Here is a 21887-nt window from a genome sequence, read left to right on the forward strand (position 1 = left end):
AGGGGGAAATCAGCTGCCTTTTGCAAGTCCTTGCCGGTTCCCGCTTGTTTACTTAGCAGAATCGAGCCCAGTGAAAAGAATGCGTGTAGATTTTGAGGAGATAAAACACTGGCTATTTCCTTTTCAAGAGCCCAGCAGGGAAAATCCCAGCGCTGCGCAAAGACTGGGCAGGGTCAAGGATGCCACCTTCCTGACTCACAGAGTAAATGGAAAAGTAAAAGACCAGCTTTTCGCCCAAGAAATCTGAGGAGAGCTGTAGCCAGCCTCAACAAGACGATCCTCACCCACTACACAGAAGATTGCCCGCATCAAGATATACGCTCACTCCCGGTAGAAGTGCAAGATGGGGAACTGGGTAGTCAACCATTGGTTTTCAGCCCTGGTAATTGTAAGTGAGTGTTTTATTTTATCCAGCTCTAAATGAGTGGTGGGCAAAGGAGTTACAGATGTTTTCAAGCTGAAATGGAAGAAAATAGATTATAATATAAGATTGCTCTCCTAACATTCATCCCTTGGCACTCCTGCCTTTCTCCCTTCTCTCCTCTTTCTGCAGTTTGTTGCCTTGGCCCCAAGCCGATACAGATTTAGTCATGTTTAAGCTGTTTTAATTTCAGTCGGTGGAGGTCCCTTTCTCCCCCTTGCCTCTGGAGAGAGCCAGTATGGGCCACTCCCATTCTTGCTTTACAAGACTGTTGTGAGAGCCAAATTGAGGAAAGGAAAACTAGGGTTGGCATACCACCCAAGCTCTTAAGAGGAAGAATAGGTGAGATGCAAATAAATAGTACAGTGCGGTTCTAAACAAAGCTCTGCCCTTCAAAAGCCATTTAAGTCAGTGGACTTAGAAGGGTGTAACTGTTTAGAAGTGCATTGCCTAGGTCCTTGGGACAGGGATCTGTGGAGGGAAAGGAAATGGTGGCCATATGGGGCAGTGGGGAAAGGAAAGCACAATTAAAATGATTACACGGATGACCAGTTGCCACTGGAAATGTCTCTGCAAGAACTACACAGAGAATCTTCCTTGCTAGGCAGCCACTTCACCGTGATCCAAGGGATAATGCTGTTTAATAGAAATCTAAACCTGCTTGGCGTTACCAGGTCCCCTCTCCCAGGGTTGCCAGATCCAGGTGGGGAAACTCCTGGGTATTTAGGGATGGAGCTGTTATATATCACACTGGTCAGCAATAATGATACTTATAACTCCAGTTCTCTTTGATCCGAGTGTGGGTCAGCAGTAGGTTTAATAAATATGAAAGGCATGAGATGAGACAAAAACAACTAAAATGAAGAAGGGACAATGGGCAAAGCCCTATACAGTCCTATACTGAGTTACTCCAGTCTAAACTGAGAACCCATGAGAACCCCAAACATAGGGAGGCTTCAAGAAGGAAGAGAGCACATCACTGTTATATGAGTTATTTATGAGATTTCTGAAATAACATGGCATTTTTTCTTTAATGACATGCCTATGTATGTATGTATGTATGTATGTATGTATGTAGGTAGGTAGGCAGGCAGGCAGGCAGGCAGGCAGGCAGGCAGGCAGGTAGGCAGGCAGGCAAGCAGGCAGGCAGGCAGGCAGGCAGGCAGGTATGGGAAGCAATGCAGAAGGACCATTGCACATGGGCCAGATAAATTAGGGTGGCTCCAACCATCATCTAAGTAGCCTTCTTCCAACTGAAAAAAGAGCCACGTAAGTTAAAGAAAGAGTTGTAGGTTGCCAACCTCCAGGTTGGGGCCTGAGATCTCCAGGAATTAGAACTGATCTCAGAGATCAGTTTCCCTGGAGCACATGGTTTGCTTTGGAAGGTAGAGTCTATGACGTCATACCCTGCTGAGATCCCTCATCTCCCCAACCCGCCCCCCCCCCCCTCCCCAGGTTCCATCTCCAAGCTCCAGGCATTTCCTAACACAGAGCTGGCAACCCTAACCCGTGGACTGGAGAAAGACTCCAACTTGAGCCCGAATGACAGGTGGGAAACGAATATTTTAATCTGTGAATGAATAAAAGAAAAGCAAAACTTTGTTCAGTGAAGTAGGAGGACGGGGGTTAGATCCAGCCCATCATGCTGGGGGTCCTGCTGCCTTTGAACTAATTTGGCAGGCTTAGGTGTGCTCTTTTTTCCGCCTCAGTTGCTCTTCTGTAATATAGAGTTCATAATAGTGGCCTTCAGGGGTTTTGTCAGTATTACAGGGATAATTTATGTAGAGTACTTTCAAGCCTCAAAAGTATTATGTGAATGCATTGCTAAGTAATGTGGTCGTCTCTGTCAAGGGCTTATTTAGTGGTGTTGGGCAAAGCAGCTTATAAGTCAGGTTAGGTCAGGTCTTTCTGTTAGGAGCACATTGTGAATAGGACTGTACAGGGGCGTTATGAGGCAAACTGGAGCCCTGGGCAAAACCTGAGTTGCATGCTCCCCCCCCCCCCCATGGGCAGCCACCCCACCACAACCACCCCCCCAATTTTTTTTTGCACCAGGTCATTGGTGCCTTTAGCCCCCCCGCCCCCCCCCCCGCCTGGCTCCCCCGGGACCTCCCTCCCCCCCTGATCGGGTGCTGCAGCTGAGGAGAATCTGCCCCACAGTGCTCGGGAGAGCCCCCCCGTCCCTCCCCTGGACCACGCCACTCTGACTGCCGCCTTCGCACGAGACCGCACGTGGATGTTATGGGGTGATTCCGCTATCTTACCAAGCCTCTTTGAGTTTGGCAGCCCGTTTGGACAATGTAGCCGAGAGCCCCTAGGGCGCCAGCTTCGCAGGAGGCCCCACGTCGAGCTTGTGGCGTGTCCGAGCCTCTTTGGGCAGGGGAGCCGTTGGGGATGCTGCTGCCCTCCAGTGGCCAAAGGTGTGAATTACAAGCGCACCCCCGCCCCGCCAGCATTTCTCAGGTTATAGTTGCTATAATGTGGCGTGTTGGAGCCTCTTTGGGAAGGGGAGCCACTGCGGAGGGCTCCCCGAGAGCGTGGTAACACTCTCAGAGATCGGACTAAGACAGCCGGTCTCCGAGATCGGGCTAACGCTGCCACGGTCTCCGAGATCACACTAAGGCAGCCAGAGAGCGTGATAACAGTCTCCTAAGGCTGCCGGAGAGCGTGGTAATGGTCTCCGAGATCGCGCTAAGGCTGCCGGAGCATGGTAATGGTCTCCGAGATCGCGCTAAGGCTGCCGGAGAGCGTGGTAATGGTCTCCGAGATCGCGCTAAGGCTGCCGGAGAGCGTGGTAATGGTCTCCGAGATCGCGCTAAGGCTGCCGGAGAGCGTGGTAATGGTCTCCGAGATCGCGCTAAGGCTGCCGGGCAGCCTTAGCACACTCTCGGGGAGCCCTCCGCAGCGGCTTCCCCTTCTCCAACACGCCACATTATAGCAACTATAACCTGAGAAATGCCGCCTTGTGTGTATGTGTGTGTGTGGGGGGGGTGCACTTGTAATTCACACCTTTGGCCACTGGAGGGCAGCAGCATCCCCAACGGCTCCCCTGCCCAAAGAGGCTCGGACACGCCACAACCTCGACGTGGGGCCTCCTGCGAAGGTGGCGCCCTAGGGGCTCTCGGCTACATTGTCCAAACGGGCTGCCAAGCTCAAAGAGGCTTGGTAAGATAGCAGAATCACCCCATAACATCCACCTGCGGTCTCCTGCGAAGGCGGCGGTCAGCGTGGTCGGGGGATATCTCCTGATGATAACCTGAAATTATGGTGCTGATACGTCCAAAAATGCACCCCCCTGCAGGCCAAACTGTGAAAAAAAAAAACAAGGATTGCTCACATGCCCCCACGTGACTCAAAATGCTGATGCCCTGGGCAATGCCCCAAACTGCCAAATGGATGTTACGCCTGAATGTAACAACAGTGGCGTACCTAGGCAAACTGGAGCCCTGGGCAAAACCTGAGTTTGATGCCCCCCCCCAACAACAACAACAACTTTATTAGGCATTGAAAGAAAGAAAGAAAGAAAGAAAGAAAGAAAGAAAGAAAGAAAAAGAAAGAAAGAAAGAAAGAAAGAAAGAAAGAAAGAAAGAAAGAAAGAAAGAAAGAAAGAAAGAAAGAAAGAAAGAAAGAAAACAAGCATTGGCAGGATGGGGTGGATTTAAAAGAATCTGGAGAAATTTAGGGTGTGCCTGCTGTCAGGGGTGCAATTATTAGGATAGCAGCACCAAAATTTCAGAGTGTCTTCATGAGCCCCTACTGATGATACCACCCAGGTTTGGTGAAGTTTGGTTCAGGGGGTCCAAAGTTATGGACCCTCAAAGGTGAAGCCCCCATCTCCTATTAGCTCCCATTGGAAACAATGGGGGATGGGGACACTCCCTATGGGAGTCCATAACTTTGGACTCCCTAAACCAAACCTCACCAAACCTAGGTGATATCATCAGGATAGCCTCCTGAAAAATCCCTGAAATATTGGTGCTGCTAGCCTAAAAACTGCATCCCCTGCAGACCAAAAACAGAAAAAACACTGAAAATTCAAAAAAATCCCACCTGCATTTTCGGCGCCCCCCACAAGGGGGCGCCCCGGGCAACTGCCCACTTTGCCCAATGGGAGGAACGCCTCTGTGTAACAAGGACGTAGGTAAGGGGGGGGGGTTCTCGGGTTCAACCCCCCCATTCATGTCCGAAGCTCCGCCCCCCGTTTTTAAAACGGGGTTTTAAAAACATATTTAGTGTTTTTTTGGTTTTTGGCCTGCAGAGGGTGCATTGTTTAGGCTAGCAGCACCAAACTTTCAGGGATTGTTTGGGAGACCCTCCTTATGATACTACCCAGGTTTGGTGAGGTTTGGTTCAGGGGGTCCAACGTTATGGACTCCCAAAGGGGGTGCCCCTATCCTCCATTGTTTCCAATGGGAGCTAATAGGAGATGGGGTCTACACCTTTGAGAGTCCATAACCTTGGACCCCCTGAACCAAACTTCACCAAACCTGGTAGGTATCATCAGGAGCGTCACTTACTGATACCACCCAGGTTTTGTGAAGTTTGGTCCAGGTGGTTCAAAGCTATGGATTCCCAAAGGGGGTGCCCCCATCCCCCATTGTTTCCAAAGGGAGCTAATAGGAGATGGGGTCTACACCTTTGAGGGTCCAATAATCTTGGACCCCCTGAACCAAACTTCACCAAGCCTGGGTGGTATCATTAGAAGAGTCTCCTAAAGATACCCTGAAAGTTTGGTGCTACTAGCTTAACAATTGCACCCCTGACAGCAGGCACCCCCTAAGTTCCTGCTAGATTCCTCCCTTTCTTTACATCCACCCTCCCGTGCATGGGATTTAAAGGGGAGAATCTGGAGAGGGGGTCCCTCAGCTTTAGAAGAAGAAGAGTTTGGATTTATAACCCCCCTTTCTCTCTCTTGTGGCAGGAGACTCCAAAGGGGCTTCACAACTTCTCCTTGCCCCTTGCTAAGTCTCCCTAATTCTCACAACAAACACCCTGTGAGGTGGGTGGGGCTGAGAGAGCTCTGAAAAGCTGTGACTAGCCTAAGGTCACCCAGCTGGTGTGTGTGAGAGTGCAGAATTCCCCAGAAGCCTCCACAGCTCAAGTGGCAGAGCGGGGAATCAAACCTGGTTCCTCCAGATTAGAATGCACCTGCTCTTAACCACTACGCTGCATTGAAAGTGATGCTGTTTCAGGGTGGGGAGAATCCACCCCAAAACAGCATCACTTTCAATGTTGTTTAACTGGGGACCTCAGATTCTCCCTTTAAGATGGATTTAAAAGGAGAATTTGGGCTCTCTAGTTTAAACACCATTGAAAGTGATGCTGTTTGGGGGTGGATTCCAGCATCACAGTGGCCGCCCACGGCGGGGTGTGTGTGTGTGTGTGTGTGTGCAAAACTCAGATTTTGCACTGGGCTCCATTTTCCCTCTAAGCCTCTGCCCACAGGGGAGGGCAGAAGGAACTGCTGGCTGGGAGCCCAGCTGGTGGGGGAGCGGGGGAGGACAGGGCAGGGCAGGGGAGTCTGCCGTCCCAGCTTCGGAGAGCTGCTTTTATAAGCGTTAGGCTGGGGGTGGGGCTTGTAGAGGCGTGGCCATGCTCTAGGGGCAGGGGTGTGTGTGGCCCCACCCCCGAACCCCCTCATAAAAAAAATCTATACCTACGTCCCTGGAATGTAATAAGGACCTTATAGGGTTTGCAGCTGGAAAAGATGGAAGATGGTCAGTTTAGACTCTGGAGGTTGAGCCACCACCTCTACAAGTCCTCCTTTTCCTCCAAACCAATCCATGGGAGTCAGAGAACAGTCTGACCCAAAGAGTATTTCAGGCAGAGGCGTAGATCCAAGGGGACAGGGGTGCGTGATGCACCGGGCGCATGCCCCTGTGGGGGTGTGGTGGGGTGTGTAGTGGGGGCGTTCTGGGGGGGCAGAGGGCGCACTGGTGCAGCGGGCACTTTCCCCCCTTGCTACGCCTCTGAATTCAGGGCAGATCAAATGGATCCAGATTATTTAACTGTGCTGAGACCGATGCTACAGGGGAAGGGGAAGAGAAGAACCCTCTTCTTCTGAATTGAAGAAAACTCTGTCTTGACCTCAGAAGGAGGTTCATACACCAACAACTCCATATGTTTTCACAGATTTTTATATTTCCTTCTCTCTTTTTTGCTAAATTATAAGATGTCTTTTAACAAATGTCTTTACACTTTCCCCCATATTTGGTACCCCAGATGTTTTAAAGCTTGCAACCTCTGTTCTCTATAGGCAGCTTGGCTGGGGGTGAACCTTTTCCTGTTTGTGACATTCTTCCTGACATTCGACAGGGACGAAAAATACTACTACACAAGAGATCTCCTTGGGGTGAGTTCTGGGTGTGCATGTTGATCATCTCATAAACTGCTAAAATGGCAGATTGCTCAGAACCTGACATGCAGAGGTGGAGCTGGGGAGCTGAAGGGTGATGCCTGGTAGAATTGGGGTGAGGCTTCATGATGCTTGGCGGCAGCAGACGCTGGCACCTAGCAGGTCAGGGGTAAAGCCTGGCAGTATCAGGAGGCCTTATGGGTGGAGCCTGAACAGTATCATCTGTGTGCGTGTGTCTAAAGCACTATCAAGTCACAGCCAAGGGGCTCTCGAGGCAATTGAGAAGCAGAAGTGGTTTGCTGTTGCCTTCCTTTGCAGTCTTCTCTGCTGGTCGCCCATCAAGCTACTGATCCTGCTTAGCTTTTGAGATCCAATGAGATCGGGCCATGTGATACCATTGCTCCCTTCCCTGCAGCAGAACCTCTAGCCAAGTAAAAATAAGCTTTCCCCGCACTAGCCCCTAAAGTGAAGGGTTTTTTTGGAGCTCCCCTGATATTTCCCCTGAGCCTCCCGTGGGAGAAACAATATGTCTCACCATTTGGGGTGGTTAGTTGGATTGTTTTAAATGGTTTTATGATTTGTTTTTATTGATTATTTTTAGTTTTTTAAAAAATGAATTTCATGTAGGGTTCTAGGTTTTATGCCATTGTAAGCCGCCCTGATCCCTTTGTGGGATAGGATGGAATAGAAAGAAAGAAAGAAAGAAAGAAAGAAAGAAAGAAAGAAAGAAAGAAAGAAAGAAAGAAAGAAAGAAAGAAAGTCATCAAGGCCTCCCCTCCCCCCACGCCCACAGCAGCCATTTTCTCCATAAGACCTGACTGCTATAGTCAGGAGATCAGTTGTAACTCCAGACCTGGAGGTTAGTACCCTTGACATTGCTGCTTTATTTTGTGGCAAAACTAAGGTGACCAGATGGTCACCTTTGTGAACCAGGATGGGGGGGTAGGCGGCAAGCCCCAGAAGGCCGTGCTCCTGCGGCCGCGTGCGCGGGAGGCTGCCACACTGCCTTGCACCCCAGAAGGCAGTGCGGCAGCCTCCCAAAAATCGGGACAATTTGAAGAACCCGCGGGACGCGGGACAAATTGTTTAAAGGCGGGACTGTCCCACCAAAAGCGGGACGTCTGGTCAGCCTAGGCAAAACTCTTTTGGAGCTTTGGAAATATTGATGTTTTAAGTAAATACATTGCTTTTTTAAAAAAAGCTTTCTCTGTGTTTGCAGTCTGCACTGGCTTGGGCTCGTGCTTCAGCCAAATGCCTCAACTTCAACAGTATGCTGATCCTGCTACCCGTTTGCCGGAATCTTCTATCCTTCCTGAGGGGTACCTGCTCTGTGAGTAACCAGACCCACCTACGCCATCAATCTGTGGGGATATAAAGACTATAATCTCAAGGCAATGGCAGGCTGGAATGATTACAAATTTCAAAAGATGATCCTTGGATGGAATTTTAAAATGTGACCCAGTTCTGAATTCTTGCTTAATTTACAGTGTTTACCCTTATTCTAGTCCAGTGGTTCTCAACCTGGGGGTCGTGACCCCTTTGGGGGTCGAACGACCCTTTCACAGGGGTCGCCTAAGACTCTCTGCATCATTCTCCATCTGTAAAATGGATAAATGTTAGAGTTGGGGTTCACCACAACATGAGGAACTGTATTAGGAAGGTTGAGAGCCACTGATCTAGTCCAAGCCCATGAGTTTAGACTGAAGTAACTCTACAACAGCACTGCGCTAAGACGTGGAGTATACAAATAAAAAAACAATAAATTCATACTTTACCTAATTCCTTATTTGCTTGTCACACATCAAAACTGCCTTTTCAACCCCTGAGTTCACAAAGTGGCTCATATATTATAAAACAATTAAAAACTAAGAATATGCACATAACTATGAAATAATATAATTACAAAAAACAATTAAACTCATTTCCAGCTTATCTCCTAAACACCTGGTATTTATTTTGGATGGAATGATATGTTACCAAACAAACGTTTCCCATGATAACATGAGCATGGGAGATGTGTGGAGAATCAGGAAGAGAGATTTTCACTGGCCCTCCGCTCCCTTGTTTTGTTTCTTTCCAGCATGGGTTTATGATGTTTTATGCTGGACGCCAATGTAAACTTGTTTAATCTACTATTTTAATGGGGTTTTAATGTAATTGTTCGTTTTATTGTGTTGTTTACCGCCCAGAGCCCTTCGGGGGAGGGGCGGTATACAAAATCGATTATAAATAAATAAATAAATTTTCCTTATGTGGAAAACATGGGTTGGAAACCCTGTTGTTTTCTCCTAAGAAATAAATGTGCTCTCGCTAAATTTGACAACTGTGCTTTTGTGTAGTGCTGCAGGCGCACCATGAGGAAGCAACTGGACCACAACCTGACATTTCACAAGCTGGTAGCCTACATGATTGTCCTGCATACAGGTATACGGATTTAAGTTCTGCCAGAATCTAGCACTCTTTTCTGAGTAAGGGAATTCTCTGAGGCACCCCACAGACATTCAGAATGCAGTGTTTGGAAGAAATTTGGCAGGATGTCACCAACAGAATGTAATTTCAGGGGGAAAATCAGTGTGATTTGCTAGCCATGTTCTAATTGCATTTTAATTTGGATTAATTCCCAGTTAAGCATTTATGCGTCATAATGTTAATAATTAATTTTACAATTGTTTATCCTTTTTTTAGTTTGCAAGCCTTATGATAATTTTAATCCCTCAAACCAGAGGCAAAGCCTGGTATGTTGCTGCAGAGAAGTAGCAAGGGGGCGGGGATGCGTGCGAAGCACTGGGCGTACACCCCTGTGGGGGCGCGAGGGCATGGTGGGGGCATTCTGGGGCGGGATGGGGGCGTTCCGGGGCAAGACAGGGACAGAGGACGCACCAGTGCACCAGGCGCCCCCCCCCCCCCCCCCCGGCTATACCTCTGTGTTGCTGGGATAGGATCAGAGAGATCTGGGTTTAGATCTGCATTGTGGATGACCTTGGACCAGCCACCAACTTTCAACCTCGCCTCCTTCATAGGCAGGGTTGTCAGAATAACATGAAGACATATGCATGTGCCTTGAGATATGTAGGTAACACCAAGCTCCTTGGAGAAAGGTCAGGGTACAAATCTAACAAGCAATAATATATACAGTTCAGAAACATTTATTCTATTGCAGATCTGAATTTCTAAATTTTCATCACACACAAAACTATCTCAGCTCCAGTTGCCCTCATTCCACTAAGAACCAGCTGTGGTCTGAAACCTCCCAGCCTTTCTGAGTTTAGTGGAAGGAACTAAACTGACATACATGAGAGCCCAGTTAAAATGTCTTTTCCCAGATACTCTCCTCCTACCTCAAAGTCAAAGTGCCACTTGGCTTTTTAGCTTCATCTGGCTAGCAGGAGGAGCAAAAGGCCCATCCGCTTGTTGGAGTCAGGGCAGCTATTGAGGTTGCTTGCTTATTTGCTTGCAGGGAATTGGCTCAGTTTTGCCTTTGTCTTCCAGTTATTCACATCATTGCTCACCTGTTCAACTTTGAGCGGTACAACAATGCCCAAAAGGCAACAGATCAAAGCCTGGCTTCCGTCCTCTCTGAACTGCACCTGAGTGATGACCTGTGGCTGAACCCCATCCATTCCAACACTACAGTGAGTGCCCCACCAACCCTGGGTATTAGCAGGGATTCCCTGAAATGAGATTTGCCAGCATGCAAGCATTGGAAAATGCCCATTGCCCAGGAGCAGAGTATCAGCGTTGGTATCCAGAAGGTCCCTACCCCCTGCACCTTGTAATTAAAGGATATATTTGCCTGAGATCTTGATCAGCTGCAGTGGAGCTCCATAGACCAAAAATCTGGTTGCATGTAAGGCAGCTTCACACAATGAAGAAGAAATCTCTTGGATGTCTATAAATTCTTATCCCTGTTCTATTACTTTGCTATATCAGAGTGTAAAGACAAATGGCGGTACATGCCCGAAGGTTTTTACTTCCAACTGGCTTTGATAGTTACACAACACCCAATCTAATATTTTATGCACAACACCTAATTGTAATGAAATTCACTTCTGTGTTGATCACCAAGAGCTTAGCTGGCTTAAAAAAAAGGATAGACGGGCTCATGAAGGATATCAGTCAATGACTGTTAGCCATGATAGTTAAATTGGACCTCCAGGGTCAGAGTCACTGTACCTCTGAATACCAGATACAGGGAACTCATGTCCAGGGACAACAGGTACCTTTTGTGCCTTATTTGTGAGCTTTCCAGGGCCATGTAGATGGTCACTGAAGGAAACAGGATGCTAGATAAGATGGATCCTTTGCTTTATCCAGCAGGGCAGTTCTGATGTTGTTATGAAGGCAGGTTCCAAGCTAAGCCCAAGTGAGCGTGGCCCATCATAAATTTTATCTATTGGTCCTTAGCCTCTGGGACTTTGTCTGTTGTGGTCTTGGTGTGACATCAACTGCTTCTCCTTGTCTCCCACTGGCAGACACCTCTGTACGTGGCGTTCACCACCATTCCAGGACTGACTGGTGTGATAATTACTTTGGCTCTGATCCTCATGGTCACCTCTTCTGTGGAGTTCATCCGTCGGACCTACTTTGAGGTCTTCTGGTACACCCATCACCTCTTCGTCATCTATTTTGCAGGCCTCGTCATCCACGGCATTGCGTAAGGCTAACTTAGAGAAACTCATCTGCCAGTCCCATGTGCACCTTCTGCTTGTAGTAGCTGCTAGCTGCCCTATTTGTCTTCTGAACCTGGTTCCGGAGATTCATGCATAATAACATAAAGGAACACGAGAGCTTTACTGCAGTACTAGAGTGACCACAAATGGCAGAGAAATGTTCTGAGGAAGGACACACGATGCTGCCTTATGTTGAGTCAGACCATTGCTTCAGCGTTGTCTGCTTAGACTGGCAGTGATTCTCCAGGATGGAAATCTTTCACATCATCTCTGAGCTGATCCTTTTAAACTGGAGATGCTGAGGACAGTACCTGGGATCTCCTGCGTGCAAAGCTCTTCCACTAATTCACAGCTCCTCTTGGTTGGAGGAGGCCTTTACTTACTATCCCAATAATGATCTTCCCGTCCCACTGCAGAACTTTCCAGCATCTCATTTCCAGCATCTCATTCTAATCTGGAGGAACCGGGTTTGATTCCCAGCTCTGCCGCCTTATCTGGGGAATTCAGATTAGCCTGTGCACTCCCACACACACCAGCTGGATGACCTTGGGATAGTCACAGCTTTTTGGAGTTCTCTCAGCCCCACCTACCTCACAGGGTGTTTGTTGTGAGGGGGGAAGGGAAAGGAGATTGTCAGCCCCTTTGAGCCTCCAACAGGAGAGAAAGGGGGTATAAATCCAAACTCTTCTCTTCTTCTCCTTTGAGAGAGGTTGCAAAAAGCAGCTTTGATGGTTTTCTTCCTTTCCCAGAGGTGTTGTTCGTGGGCAGACACCAGACAACATGAAGGAGCATAATCCAAAGAATTGTGCATCCTACTACATGGCGTGGGATCAAGAGGACAGCCATCCCGACTGCAAACAGCCTGAGTTTGGCAGTATCCCTGCAGAGGTAAATATAGGAGCCCATCATTTCCCAGACTAGTCTGAAAACATTGATTTGCCAGCACTTCTTTTTGCTCAGCATGTTCTGAAGAAATTTAGACCCAGTTCTTGTCACAAAGGCGCGTAAGCAATGCGATTAGAGTGTATCATAATCGTTTCTTTTCTTTTAGGATTAGAGGGAGTGACCTTATATGGATCATATTTCATCAGCCCCTGCCAGCAAGGCCAATTGGCCATGCTGGCAGGGGCTGATGGAATTGTAGTCCATAACATCTGGATACAAAGGTTCAAGCACAGTTTACATAGATCTGTGGTGGCGAACCTTTGGCACTCCAGATGTTATGGACTACAATTCCCATCAGCCCCTGCCAGCAAGGCCAATTGGCCATGCTGGCAGGGGCTGATAAGTAGCAATCCATAACTGGAATTAACAAACCATCCCTGTTATAAATGTAGAACCTTTGAGGGTGGTTTTGAGACTTTCACTTAACACTGAATTTACTTCAGAATCTGGAATCTGGGGGTTTGATGAATGGCTTGGTTTCCTCCAGAGATTAATGGAACTGTCGTTTGTGTGGCTTTGCAGGATTCTACTTCTATGTCATCCCTTTTCTGTCTGTACATTTGTGTATCAGCAGATATTTACAGGGATATTTGCAACCATTCCTCCCACAGGAAAATGGCCCTTCAAAAGTAGCTCTGAACACCCCACTGCTCAAAGACGTTTAGAAATGAAACTTCAAATATTCTTGAATAGCTTTTAGAGTAATCACATTGGTCACATTTAATAATTGTGTTCCTTGTTCATTCTAAAAATCTGAATTCCTATTTCACCCACAAATGGGAGCACTTGTTGAGGAATATACAGGGCCTGTTCGTCCCAGTATGAAAGAAGTACTGGGATAATGGAGAGAGGCAGGTGAAAAAAACCCTCAATTTTGTGACTGTCCTTCTAGCGTAGACCTGTCTTTTATCTTTCTTTGAAGTCCTGGAAATGGGTTTTGGCCCCTCTGATTCTATATGCCTTTGAACGAGTCCTGCGGTTTTGGCGTTCCTGTCAGAAGGTGGTCGTCACCAAGGTAAGGGTTTGTGCTTCCTCCCTGCTCACGTTTTTTTTTAAGCAGGATACATCAATGAAGGCTGTCTTGGAGGGTGACTATTTTGGTGCTTTTCCAAGGAAGTCCAGTAATGCACTTCTTCTTTGTTTTCTGGCCTTTCTGCCAGGACTTCAGGACAGAACGTTGACTGGACTGAAGTTGTCCAGTAGTGTTTCCTTCGGAATGGTTGATTAATTTGGCTTCTCCTTTAAATCTGAATGACTGGCGTATTAGGATTGGAGAGGAATGTTCCTTTTCATGTGATTGAGCAGTGATTTTGCTACTTTGCTTGAGTCATCTGAAGATGCTGGCTCTCTAACTATCTTCTGCAGTGGCCCTTCGCCCTCCTTATGATCTACCGTGACCACAGACCAAACAATGATGTTTGTGAGCATCAGTTTCACCCCAAAGCAAGAGCTGGGACTAAGTGACTTTTTTCATCCAGTTCCAGAGAGTGTCCAGAACAGCAAGGCCATATTATCCATAATTTATTTATTTATTTATTTATTGGTTAGGTTTATATACTCAGGGCTCAGGGCGGTGAACAACATGTAAAATAGAGCACATATATCAGACTAAAATCCGTTAAATATTGGTTAATACAGGCTCTAAAAAATAAACCCTACCCCATTAAAATGCAGCATTATTAAAATCAACATAAAAGATGGCACCTACTATCAATTCCCTTAAAAACCAGAGGGAAGGGGCGGCAGGATCCACTTGATGTTATAAGGAGGGGGGCTGACTAGGCTGACTAGGCTGACGCCTAGGGGCCCCATAAGGCTGACGGCTGAAGCCTAGGGGCCTCATAGGGGCTAGGGGCCCATCAAGGGTTATTTTTTTCCCCGCTGAGGCACTGTTACCAGCACCCAAGAGCTCCAATGCTTAAAGGTATTTTGCACTCTCCACTGTAGCAATAAGTGTACATATGTATTTATCCACATATACTCTCTTTAGTATACTATACGTATATACGTTACTTTAATGCCTTATTGCTTACCGTTTCCTTTTTTGTCAATATCTCTATTCCAGTTCAGGCGAGAGTAACAAAAGGCAAGAGATGCTTAGTTTCAGTTCGTATCCACTCTTCCACCTATTTTAGTCCATTTCTATTAAATGTTTATTGTTGCAAACTTCTCTACTTACCTGTGAAATGTTATAGAACCCTTACAGTCCCTTTTCATACAGCCACATGCTAAACAAGCAGTCATTATGCAAAAGAACTGAGAAGTTGCAGGGCACACTCGTAGTCAGCTGAGGTTTGTTTTGAGTCCGTGGTGGGCGGGAGACAGTGAGCTAATAGCATGCTAGCGTCAGGGCTATGGTGTCATGCCTCCTCCTCCCTTATTACACCTCTATGGCCCCTTCCGCACACGCAGAATGCACTTTGCAGCTGTGCGGAATAGCAAATCTACTTGCAAACAATTGTGAAAGTGGACTGAAAGTGCATTATTCTGCATGTGCAGAAGAGGCCTGTGGGTAATATAGTCTAGTCATGACCTTGATCACATGTGCTTAAACTTTCCCATGAGCTGTTAGGACCTGTTGCAGTGGGGTGAAAGGTTGAAGTACTGGAGGGGGCTGAAAGTACCTGAAAGCCTAAGCACCTGGCTTTGGGTTAATACAGCCCCGCAAAACAGCCTGGAAAAGTTATATGATCTGACCCAGAAGTCATGTATTCTGCTTGTCCAGGATTCATTATGTTTTCTGGGATTAAGAATTTATTGAAGGCCCTCTGTGCATGTTCAGAAAACTCCTGTTTAGCTGCTGAGAAGTCCCAGTTAAAGGAAAGCTGGGGATTCTCTGTCAGACTAACTTCCGGCCGTTTTGCGAAAGCTGTTTTGTCTGTAGCTACTCTATTCTTACACACAGCAGGAAAAGAGTTCCATGAGAAAATAAGGTTTGTTGTATAGTTTGGCATGTGGAGTTTAATAAGGAGCTAAACTGTGTTTTAAAAACAAGCGGACAAAAAATATAACTAGAAAAGGGAGTTACGTATTATCTTACTCCATCTTATTAGAAAAAGATCCAGCATGTATGCTTGTGATGGAGTGAGGGGCACTGTGCTACTTGCTTGTGTGGTGGGAACAGAAGGTTAGGATAAACCCCATCATTTTAATAGGGAAGCCATAGTCTCAGTTATTTTGTTCCTCAGTCAGGCTTTTATATTTAGGTTGTCAAGCACCCTTCGAAAGTACTGGAACTGCAGATGCACATGAAGGGCTTCAGCATGGAAGTGGGGCAGTATGTTTTCCTGAACTGCCCCTCCGTCTCCCATTGGGAATGGCATCCGTTCACCCTCACATCTGCACCAGAGGAGAACTTCTTCTCTGTCCACATCCGGGCAGCAGGTGACTGGACAGAGTGTCTCATTGACACCTTTGAGCAGCAGAAACCAAAGACACCCAGGTGAGCAGAGGCAGGAATATTGCAACAGCGAATGGTAGCAAACAAACGTTTTGAATGTATGTCAGTAGAACATGGGGAAATCTCAAAATCACACATAAAACTGATCATCATCAGCAGCAATAAAAACCTGGGGCTTGAGCATCCTATATCTCCTTATCTTTTCTGATGGCCAGTGTCATCAGTGTCATCAGCAAATATCTGCAAAGATATCAGCAAAGATGGCTACCAATCTTGATCCTCCTTGATCTCTGATTGCAAATGCCTTAGCAGACCAGGTGCTCAGGAGCAGCAGCAGCAGCAGGCCATTGCTTTCACATCCTGCACATGAACTCCCAAAGGCACCTGGTGGGCCACTGCGAGTAGCAGAGTGCTGGACTAGATGGACTCTGGTCTGATCCAGCAGGCTAGTTCTTATGTTCTTATCAAGCTCAAAGCAAGATAACTAAACAGAAAAATATGCAAAAGTGGCAGATTTCGAATGTTTCACGAACTATTTATTTAGATCCATTACTTAAAAACCTAGAAAGGTGCTCAGAACTGGGCAGCTAATTGTTTAAAAGTATCTTGATCCAAAAGCTTTTAAAAACGGTCACTGGTATTCCCCGCTCTCACATAAAGGCTGGGTCCAGACTAAATTTTCCCCTAACAGAGGGCATGGAAGTGGAACAGAACTTTCCTGCCTCTCCCCATCTCATTGGAGCCTATCCTGCTCCTTCTGCACATGCAGAATAATGCAATCCACTTTCTGCGCATATAATATTATTGTGGCTGCCGTCATGTACAAAAACAAAGTTCTATGTTTTCTTTCCAGAGATCTGTCCACAACTCCCATCAGATAAGCAGCTTCCTTTGTTCTTTAAAATCTTCTGCATTATTGACCTTCAAAATCTTTAGCTTTTCCACAGGTCAACCATAATTGATAAATGATGTTTTCCCCACATCTATGATTGCTGTCCTCAGAGGCATGTCACACTTATTACCATGACGTACCTCTAAAGATGCCTGCCATAGTTGCAGGTGAAATGTTAGGAGCAAAAAGCCACCAGACCACAGCCACGCAGCCCAGAAAACCCACAGCCCTCAAATAATCAAATGTTTCTGGGGGTCTGGCTTTGCATTTCACACAACTGTCAAAGGGCTAAAGAAGGCAGCTGGCTCACAGCTCTTCTCGTCTTTCCAGGATCAAGGTGGACGGTCCCTTCGGCACAGCCAGTGAGGATGTGTTCCAGTATGAGGTGGCCATGTTGGTGGGAGCTGGGATTGGAGTGACGCCCTTTGCCTCAGTGCTGAAATCCATTTGGTACAAGTTCCAGCATGCTGATCAGAATCTCAAAACCAAAAAGGTAACAGAGGGTGAAGGTGGAATTGCTACTTTATACAGAGACTTCTCTCTTCTTATCCGATTCACAAGCGAATTCTAGTTTTTCTGTTGCACTAAACAAAGACACTAGTGCAGGGGTGTTAAACTCATTTGTGAGGGCCGGATAGGACATATATGTGACTTGGTGGGGCTGGGCCCTATGGGGGGTAGGGTGGAGTGGCTGCCTCTTCTGGCCACCAAACAGCACTGTGGGGTACTTGGGCTGGCAAGCCCGCAGCAAGGTGGGGTGGCTGCCTTGAGAGGGCTTATCAGGCCCACAAATCAGCTGAGGCAATCCTCCCCTTTGCTGTCCTGATAAGCTCCCTCAAGGGGCTGGATCTGGCCCCTGAGCTGCATATTTGATGCCCCATGGACTAGAGCAGGGGTCCTCAAACTATGGCCCTCCAGATGTTCATGGACTACAATTCCCATCAGCCCCTGCCAGCATGGCCAAGTGGTAGGGCTCATGGGAATTGTAGTCTATGAACATCTGGAGGGCCATAGTTTGAAGACCCCTGGACTAGAGCATTATGCAGTCTCATACTAGGGACAGACCATTGTTTTTAAGAAGGCTGATGACGCTGTAACAGGAACCTCATTGCTGTGCTCATTCTGCATATTATCTTTGGTGAAACAGGATTTGCAGGTTTCTACAGTACTTCTAAAACCTGCAGCGCCTGCTTGACCAAAACTGAATGGTGAGGCAAAGGATATAAGAATGGGACATGTAAAGCAACTATGCCCCTCTCATACTTTCAAATCTCTTCGAACTTCATATCCACCTCCAAACTTAGCATCTCTCTTTGTCTGTATTTATGGATTCTCAGATCTACTTCTACTGGATCTGCCGGGATACTGGGTCCTTTGGCTGGTTCAAAGATCTGCTGGCCTCCCTGGAGCAAGAGATGGAAGGTTCTGGCAAAGCAGGTTTCTTGAGCTATCACCTCTTCCTCACTGGCTGGAGCAACAGCATGGTGAGTTGCTGAAGTCCATTTCAAAAGGGTGATTTTGAGTGGAAAAGTCAGGGAAAGAAAGAGGGAATGTCCAGTGCTTCACCAGTTTACTATTTCTTCTCTCCAAATCGCCACCCAAATCACCTTTTCCTCCATAGAGGTCCAGATGTGTATTTCAAGCCTCTAGAACTGGGGGACGGCAACGGGGGGGGGGGGGGAAGCATTTGAAGTGGAGAACTGGTGGACCTCAAAAGGTTTTTGCGCCCCTCCTCTCAGCCTTTTGTCTCTCAAAATCACCTCCCACTGGGTAAAACAAACAATGGTCTTCTGAAGGCATGTAACCTTTCATCCCTCCCTGAGATTTCTAGGATGCTGAATTTTACGCTCAAGACCAGTTTCTGCACCTTCACAGCAAAATTCCATGATGCACTGAATTATACTCACTGAACTATGCTTCCATTTCCCCAGTTCTTTATGCCCTAATTCACAAACTGTCTTATTACCACAAACATCAGTTACAAAGTCCAGCAAACTCTAGCATCTGAAAAACCAGTTTCTGCAAGCTTTTTGGAATACTGGTAGTGCTGTTGTGTGTGTGTGTGTGTGTGCATGCGTGCGTGCGTGCGTGAGAGAGAGAGAGAGAGAGAGAGAGAGAGATAGATGTTCAGTGCCGGAAAGTCGCTTCTGAACCATGACAACCCTATGCATTAATGTCACTCAAAAACATCCTATTATTAACAGTCTTGATCAGTTCTTGAAAACTGAAGACTGTGGCTTCCTTTATTGAGTCAACCCATCTTATGTTGGCCTTCCTCTTTTCCTGCTGCCTTCAACTTTTCCTAGCATTATTGGCTTTTCCAATGACTCTTGTCTTCTCATAATGTGTCCAAAGTACGATAGACAGAGTTTGGTCATTTTAGTTTCCAGGGAGAGTGCAGCTGTTGTAATGTATTGCTAATTTTACCTGCCTTTCTTTGCTGAGAATCCAGGTTGGTCATGCAGCACTCAACGTTGACAAAGCCCTGGACGTGGTAACAGGCCTGAGGCAGAAAACCTCCTTTGGGAGGCCCATGTGGAGCAATGAATTTTCAGCGGTGGCAGCTGCGCATCCCAGGTGAGTGTCTGCTGCCCTGGGCACCAAGGTGGTGGAGCTGAGGCCCCTTCCGCACATGCAGAATAATGCACTTTCAGTGCACTTTGCAGCTGGATTTTACTGTGAGGAATATCAAAATCCACTTGCAAAAATTGTGAAAGTGGATTGAAAGTACATGATTCTGCATGTGCGGAACGAGCCTCAGTCTTACATTTGTGGTGTAGCTATAACTTGATACTTACCTGGAAAGAATATCTGGAGAGGTGGGATGGTGAAATGGTGATAGGAGACACAGCTTTCCAGGGGCAGGGCTGCAGTATCTTACATAATTTTTTGTTCCTCCCAATGGCGAACAAACAGTTGTACAGATTAGCAATGTATGCTTTCTCACTTAAGGCACAGTGTACTGTAAAGCCCATGCATGATTTCTTCACTCGCTTCCCTTTCAACGTTTTTTTGCTGATGTTCCTGCCTTGGTATTTGCAGGTCTGTGGTGGGTGTTTTCCTGTGTGGACCAGGGGCCCTGGCTAGCTCTTTGCAAACATGCTGCCACCAACACTCCAGCCTGGACCCAAGGAAGGTCCAGTTCTACTTCAATAAAGAGAATTTCTAGCATGCTGGGAAAGGCCAATCATAGACTGGTAAATCGTAGACTGAACTGCTGCAGCTCCTTCTCAGATTGAATCAGGATTGCTACAACCATGGTTGCAAGAACTGGAAATTAAAGCAACATCCTCTTCTGCTTGGATTGTGAGTCTGGTACCAAAGTTGCCAACGTTGGTGGTATAAGTCAGATATCAACACATCAGCATCAGTTTCTGCAACAGTTTTGCTTCTCGGAGAATATACCTCTGAATGACAAAGCCAGTTAATGTATTGTACCAAGACTGCATCCGAAGGGTGGGGTGTGATCCTGCCAATATAGTCCATGCATTTCATCTTAAAATCTACCCAGAACCAGCCTCTGTGACAATATGAAGTATGTATTCTGTTCCGGTGTTTTGGTCCAGTAGACAGCTGCCATCTGTCTTGTACCATCTTTTACTTTTAACAAAATTGCACATAAATTGTAAATTTTTTCGCCGACAGCCTTTTAACATAACTTGTATTAAGTTATTGTTGATACTTGAACATTTTATATAAAAAAAGAAAATAAACAAAATGAAAGCAAAATGATCCTCTGAAGATGCCAGCCACAGATGCAGGCGAAACGTCAGGAGAGAATGCTGCTAGCACACGGCCATACAGCCCGGAAACCACACAGCACCCAAAATGAAAGCAGACAGCCTGAGGAATCCGAATGCTTGCAAAACTAAATTCTAGGGTTACAATGTTAAAGAAGGGTGTTCCAAAACAGAATGGGTCAAATGGATAATGCCCCAGCTATTAACCACGAACGGGTATGTTTAAACTCTGTTTTGCATATGGGTTTTTGGGGGGAGGGGTTGTGATTTTAATAGTTTTAAAATGTGATTTTATCATGTATGATTTAAATCGTTAGCAGCCTTGGTGGCAGGATATGAATTTTGTAAATAAATTAATAGCAACAGTCACAGCCACCACAACCCATTAATAGCCACGACAGAGCACAGAAACAGGCTGAGATACATAATTCCACCTCTAAAAAAATGGTAGTGCATACATTTGATAGGTGGTTTGCATGAGCCCATTTCTCCCCTGATCTACCATGTACACAGACAGTGGCATAGCACCAAGGGGGCTGGGGGATGCAACGCACCAGGCGCATGCTGGTACGGGGGCATGGCAGAGGCTTTCCGGGGTGTGGTGGGGCGTTCCGGGGCATGGCAGAGGTGCAGGGCGCACGCGTGCCCCGGACACAGTTCCCCCCCGCTACGGCTCTGTACACAGCCCAAGTGCATGTGTATGAGGGGAATAGCTTTACTGATGGCACTGATATCTAAGCGTACCGGTTGTCTACCACATTAGAGCAGCAGTGGCATAAGAGCAGGCCTGAGGGTTCCCTTTAATCTAACCTCCATGTTTCCAACACTGGCTCATCCAGTACCCAGAAAGTCCTCAAAACCCTGCTGTCTCCCCCACCAAGTGGTATTCACAAGCATGCTTTCCCCAATCATGAAGCTTTCCCTTTAGTTACTGAACTGGAACCACCTGTTCAGAAATTTAAACACATCTAAGCCAGCATCCTGTGGTAAGGAACGTGGTGGATTCTTATCTGGAGAACCGGGTTTCATTCCTCCCTCCTCCACCTGACTGGCAAAGGCTTATCTGGTGAACCAGATGTGTTTCCACACTCCTACATTCCTGCCGGATGAACCTGGGCTAGTCACAGTTCTTCGGAACTCTCACAGCCCCACCTACCTCACAAGGGGGGAGGAAGGGAAAGGAGCTTGTAAACCACCTTGAGTCTTCTTACGGGAGAGAAAGGTGGGATATAAATCCAAACTCTTCTTCTATCAGTTAATCATTGTGTCAATCTTTTCAGAATGAACTTTGGTGGGTGCTCCCAAATTCTAGTACATTGGGAGAATTATGGCCACTCCCTGGACCATCAACTATTTTATTAATCGGCATCATGTTCCTCCTTAGTCACATTTTCTCCACTTTTGATTGGCTGTGGCTGTACAAGTCCATCGATGTGACTGACATGTCCTGGAAGTGCTCCAAAA

The 21887-nt window shown here is 46.8% G+C and overlaps 1 protein-coding gene across 2 annotated transcripts; it reads left to right on the forward strand.

Annotated features, from left to right (window-relative positions):
* The first annotated feature begins 215 nt into the window (after positions 1-215).
* NOX1 (NADPH oxidase 1) lies at positions 216-20556 on the forward strand. Of its 2 annotated transcripts, none has more exons than XM_048514233.1 (13): positions 216-388; positions 6678-6773; positions 7996-8106; positions 9116-9200; positions 10266-10408; positions 11249-11430; positions 12196-12334; positions 13314-13406; positions 15598-15833; positions 17014-17176; positions 18021-18167; positions 19136-19260; positions 19726-20556. In XM_048514233.1, the coding sequence occupies exons 1-13, from the start codon at positions 344-346 to the stop codon at positions 19850-19852; spliced, it is 1692 nt and encodes a 563-aa protein (XP_048370190.1). In that variant the 5' UTR covers positions 216-343; the 3' UTR covers positions 19853-20556. The 2 variants fall into 2 exon arrangements, with proteins under 2 accessions (XP_048370190.1, XP_048370191.1); XM_048514234.1 differs by lacking the exon at positions 216-388 and adding an exon at positions 3490-3586.
* Positions 20557-21887: the final 1331 nt, after the last annotated feature.

This window comes from Sphaerodactylus townsendi, linkage group LG13 (assembly GCF_021028975.2).
Source record: "Sphaerodactylus townsendi isolate TG3544 linkage group LG13, MPM_Stown_v2.3, whole genome shotgun sequence".
Classification (NCBI taxonomy): domain Eukaryota; kingdom Metazoa; phylum Chordata; class Lepidosauria; order Squamata; family Sphaerodactylidae; genus Sphaerodactylus; species Sphaerodactylus townsendi.